Source organism: Tigriopus californicus, chromosome 3 (assembly GCF_007210705.1).
Source record: "Tigriopus californicus strain San Diego chromosome 3, Tcal_SD_v2.1, whole genome shotgun sequence".
NCBI lineage: Eukaryota > Metazoa > Arthropoda > Copepoda > Harpacticoida > Harpacticidae > Tigriopus > Tigriopus californicus.
Window position 1 is genome coordinate 152,211 of NC_081442.1, and position 5,556 is coordinate 157,766.

At 47.5% G+C, this 5,556-nt stretch overlaps 1 protein-coding gene and 1 long non-coding RNA gene across 3 annotated transcripts in view; one reads left to right on the forward strand and one right to left on the reverse strand.

Moving 5' to 3' along the window:
• LOC131877311 (ankyrin repeat domain-containing protein SOWAHA-like) overlaps window positions 1-1,901 on the reverse strand; it is a 3,568-nt gene extending 1,667 nt beyond the window's left edge. Inside the window, exons 1-2 of the mRNA XM_059222922.1 lie at window positions 1,700-1,901; window positions 34-1,433 (exon numbers count right to left, since the gene is read on the reverse strand). Coding sequence (XP_059078905.1) covers window positions 34-1,117 — 1,084 coding nt within the window. The 5' untranslated portion in view covers window positions 1,118-1,433; window positions 1,700-1,901. The remainder of the gene's footprint in view (window positions 1-33; window positions 1,434-1,699) is intronic.
• LOC131877313 (uncharacterized) lies at window positions 1,444-4,787 on the forward strand. 2 transcript variants are annotated; one of them, XR_009372871.1, is made up of 4 exons: window positions 1,444-1,828; window positions 2,448-2,832; window positions 2,953-3,194; window positions 3,841-4,787. It is a non-coding gene; the product is annotated as an uncharacterized LOC131877313 (long non-coding RNA). The 2 variants fall into 2 exon arrangements; XR_009372870.1 differs by having other exon boundaries at window positions 2,953-4,785.
• The last annotated feature ends 769 nt before the right edge of the window (window positions 4,788-5,556 follow it).

Below are 5,556 nucleotides of genomic sequence, written 5' to 3' on the forward strand. Positions count from 1 at the left end.
ACGACCGAGATGGTAAAGGAGGAGGAGGAGGAGGCGTGTCTTCTTTCACTTTGGGTGGCGGTGGGGGAGGGGCTCTTTGCATTGAAGAAGTCGAAGACTGTCGAGATATACCCTCCGGATGTACTGAAGAGGTCGAGGACTGTCGGGATATTCCCTCGGGATGACCATTCCGTCGGGGTATGGGTGGGGCATGCGGATCGCCCGAGGGCTGGAAATCCATCACCAAAGACGATGGCCCCCTTCCTGCTATCATTCCACCACTTAAAGGAATAGGTGGTGACGTTTGATAGTGAGATTGAAAGCCATTGGATCTGGTTGTTGCGTAATGGGATGAGGAAGAACCCACGGGTAAACCATAATCTGACGGAGGCGGGGCCATCTGACGGATCACAGAAGACGGTGGAGGCAAGGGTGGAGATCGATAGTTGGAAGACACTGGCGGTGGTCGATAAGGCGGTGGGACTCGAGGCATGTCGCCCATTTGAGGTGAGCCGTGGCCGTTGTGGGCGTAGCTGGACCTAGATTGAGCTTGACCCCCGGACGAGGAGGAGGCGTAGCTTGAGCGCTGGCTTTGCGGGTTATAATAATGCGACTGGATATGGCCAGAAATGGGCAAGCCCAGGTCTGGCGGGGTGGGTAGGCCATAATCCGACGGCGGGGGCACTAATGGCGGAGGACGATATGGCAAAGCACTGGCCGAAGACGGGGTGGGGGGAAGTACTCGTCGGGTGGGATTGGCGTAGTGGGTTACATTTTGCGAGGACATGGTCTGATATCCGGCCATGACCTCATCCAACAGAGAAGGACTTTCGGACACTTGTCTGGGTGGCTGGCTGAGAGGGGGCGGCGGGGGTGGCGCGGGGGGCAAGTCCTCGTCATCTTCGAAATGCGGATAAAACTTCCGCTTCAGGACGAGATACTTTTCGCCTTGCTCTTGTTTGATGGTGGCCAACGTGTTGACATACTCCTTAAACTTCTGGCGAGCCTGCTCCTTCTCCGAGGGGTGGGTCAGCCACGCTTTGAAATACTTGACTAACTCGTGGTTGGTCACACGACCATCTTGGGCCAACATGTATTGGCGCACGGACTCGAGCGTGAACTCCGTCGGGCCCGACATGATGATCAATCACATAAGTCCACTCGGGCTCAACAACACGGACACTAGTTCATCACATCCCACAACTGTCTGGATGCGCCGGCATCAGTCATCGATGAATAGGGCAGGGTGTGGCCACACTGCACTGGGCGTTCTAGACTTCAAAGTCCCGCCGGCCCTCGGGGCTCATGGACTGATCCAAGGAGTAGGGCAGACCCGCCTCGAAAGTTCCCGCCGATGGCGGCAGAGCCTGCATCTCCACATCGGACATCATAGGTGGGGCTGAGGCCGCATCAAGGAGCTCCTCGTCAGTGGGATAAGGCAGAATGTTGTTTTCCTGGAAATCAGACACAACAAATAAGAACGGCTTCCGTCGGTTCATGATATTATTGTCACATTCAGACTACGATCAGTCAGCTACAACTTGGTTGGTCGACTTCACTCGTTCTGAAAGTACGCAGGCGTACCAAGCATGATGAGCATGGTTCGAGTACCATGTACTACTAGAGACTGTACTACATGTCGAGTGCAACCCAATCGACCCAATAAGAAGGCTCTCTATCAACTTCGTGAAGAAACTCGAATCTAAAACCAGCGTCTTACCATGCTATCCGTGAAATAGGTGGACAAGTCTCGTTCGGGCAGCGGTTCCATACGAGCGCGACACAATCTCCCGGCCAAAGACACCACCACCAACACGAGGCACAAGGCCAAAGAAAGCACCAAGGCCAAGTACGGCCAGTAGATCAAAAACATGGTAGATGATATGCTTGGATTGATTGGACGGGAGGAGGGTTGGCACGCTAGATGAGGATGGGAGTTTGGTCCTTGGGTGGGCTGGTGAACAAGGGCAAAGTCATGCGGTTGCCCGTATGGCGATTCTTCCAATACTTGGACCAAGGGGAACACTGGCAGAAGTACAGATTCACCAGGAACACGACCAACGCGATCAGTGTGCAGAAGAAGATGCCCACGTAGAACCCGGTGTAGTCGGAATAGAGGCGGGATTGATTGTAATTGGGATTGTAGTCGAACTCGGGGCCTTCGACGGCGCTCTTGTAGAATTGAAAGTTGAAGTACCCACTCGTGGAATTACCCATGATGAGCAATAGGTGGGAGAGGTGGGACGAACGTCAGCAGGCTAGCGGTTCGACGTCTCATTGAGGTCGGAGCTCAATACCTGGCTTACCTATAATAGCAACAGATTAATCAATCATCCACCAGTCGGATACAGTCACTTCAAATCGATCTATTGGCTTTCCAATGGATCATGACATATGATTACACTTTCGACCCTACTAACGCCTTCCGATCTATTGATTAAGTACATTTACTCTGTCTGTCTATATAGATATGTTACTCGCCTGAATGAAGAGATGGCCAACCAGGATGGTCAATGGTAATCGGTCGATATCGAAGCCCCAATTTCCAGCTTTCCAAAGCAACTCATTGACGTTCATTTATCTACTCCAGTGGAAAGTGGCAGGGCAGTGGAGACGAGTTCTTCCTAGTTCTACCTGTGGATTCTACAGCCGAAAATCATCACCGTCTCGTGAGTGATCTATCTACCTTGGTCGGCTCTTCTTACTACTTACACTCGTACGTGCTTACCTCTCTCAAGTTTCTTTCTCTTTCTCTCTGTGCTAACCGTGCTAACCGTGCTAACTGTGCTAACTGTGAGAGGCTCCGCCGTTTGGACGGCCGAGCCGCCAAGCCGCCAAGCCAAGCTCTACCAGGTAGGTTTCGTCTAGCAACTAACTCGGGATCTCCGAAGCTCAGATCTGGCCGGTTCAGTTGCTCGTTGATCCAAGCCCGTCCCAAGTCCATCCAGCTTCCACATTCTTTCCACCGACTAGGCTGCTACCTCATCGCTCGAGACAGGAATCTCCCAGGGCCCTGGCCAGTCTCGACACGATGGACGGATGAAGTGCCACACCTGAGAATCAAGTTCCTTGTCCCGGACAGACGGGAAGGGCGGCCTGAGGTTGGGTGAAGGGATCAAGCACATCAAGACGAAAGAACCCTACCTGTCCAATGGGCAATTCTAGAGGCAATCCCAATGAACCGACAAGAAGTAGTAAATCTGGATGGTGTACCGGTATGTACCGAGTCCGCAGCTCTGGCACTGGATTTTGGAATTGAAGTCCGAGACTCTCTGTAGACATACAGAGATGAAAAGGTAGCAAATCTGGACATGTTGGATCTAGGTACTACCATCATTAAGACGATGCCGGCAATCGCAACGAGGAAGAGGTTGATCTGAAGGAGGGTATCGAACGATTGATGGAAATTTTGAACAAAACGGTCTGTTTCTATTGGATGATGATCATGGGTCCATGGTACATTACCGATCTAGCCATCACTATTTGAGTACCATTAACGGAAAAGGTGATCATAGGACGAATGTAGGCATGGTTTTCTACGAAAACCTTGATTTTGACGGACATAAAAATCTTCTAAGATCAATTTCAGACCAACGCTACAATCTGATAGTGGCAGAATTTGCCTGTTATAGTTTGTTAATGGACCAAATCAAAGATATACTTCAACAGAAATAGCTCAAAACCAAGAAGATTACAACTAGCTTGCTGTAAAATATTTAGACGCAACATAGTTCCATCTATTACAAACACAAGCGCTTTCCGGAAAAATATGAAAGAAATCGTTGTCAGGAACTTTAAATCTGAGGAACGCGAGGAATTTGGTTCACTAAACCTCAATAGTCATTTCCATTCTCCTACTAGATTTCTCTCCTCTCGTAGAGGACAAACAAACGGAGAAATACAAGAATACGAATACCTGACTTCAACAAGGTATTCTTCTGTTAACGACTCATTGCTGATCTATTCTAACATCGAAAATACAAGAGACCTTTCAAATCCTGGAAGGTTAAAATTACAAACACTTTATACATACCAAAAAGTGATAACCAGAGAGCTCTATATGTTATATTTGCAGCGTACCAGCTAGTTTTCATCAGCATCTTTTTCCATTAAATCGTGCTAAAAACGCCAATGGTAAGTTAAGAAAAAGTAATGTTTTTAAGGTTAGCCACCAAAAACTTGCGCAACTGTACTTTTCCTAGTAATATTTGGTTGGAAACGATGATTGCCTAAGTGTTGACGCGTTGTCAAACATACAGTATAAAACCTCCTGTAAAATGATGATTTATACGTCATAATTATTCGGAATTTCACCTATAGAGAATTGGAAGCGTCTCCGAGAAGAGTTGACGGGTTATTCAATGTATCACAGTACTTTGGTAATTGATTTTTTATGAAATAACCACTTAATAAAGTCCGACATCTTAGAGCGTATTCTCTCGTTTCTACGTTTGTCCGCACCTAGACGAAGCAGAGGGCGCTTCCTCCGCGATCCGCTCATTGAAAAGGGCTATATAATTGCTTTTGTCAATTTTCCGACACAAATATTTGTCGTTGAGTAAAGCGTTTAGCGATCGGAAGTAAATTACCATATTCCTTTACTTATATTCATGGGGTTAGGGGACGCCATGATGTGGGAGAAAAGATTTTCAAGATTTTGAATCACATACGGTAAACCTTTTTCCCTTCTCGTCCCCACCCAATGAAAAGAGGAAGCATTTCCTTGACTTCATAACTGCTCCTGAGAAGGGATTCCCCAATAGTTCAAGATAGAAAAAATGTGCATCTGATTTAGCTTTGCTTCCAAATGTCATCTGATCCACCAATGAATTAGAGTTGATAGATCGGGGCCAGCCTTTGAATACAGGGTTGATTGAAAAATTTGATCAGAAACTTGGAAACTTGAAGCTTAGAAACCAAGTCTGACTTAAATCCTGCTACAAGATCGCAACCTACAAATTTCTTGCGAACATTTGAGGGGAGCAAATTAGAGTTGATAGATTGGGGCCAGCCTTTGAATACAGGGTTGATTGAAAAATTTGATCAGAAACTTGGAAACTTCAAGCTTAGAAACCAAGTCTGACTTAAATCCTGCTACAAGATCGCAACCTACAAATTTCTTGCGAACATTTGAGGGGAGCAAATTAAACGTTGATGGAGCCCGAAAAAGAACCGAGGTGGACTCAATTCTTCTAACTTGCCTGAATTCACGAGGGCTTCAAGGAGCTCTCAAAACGCATATTAAGGCTCTACGGTCACTATAATCAACCCTAAAATCTGGATTGGGACAAAGACACCTTTCATACCTCCTCTGAACACTGTACGTACAGTCCCAACTTCTTTAATTTCTCCCAATACAAGAGCGCCCAAATGGGTGACGCGGTTCCAGGACAAGTCGATCCAACGGACAACTCGACCTAACGGACAACTCGACCCAAAGGACAACTCGACCTAACGGGCAACTCGACCCAAAGGACAACTCGACCTAACGGACAACTTGGCCCAAAGGACAACTCGACCTAACGGACAACTCGACCCAAAGGACAACTCGACCTAACGGACAACTCGACCAAAAGG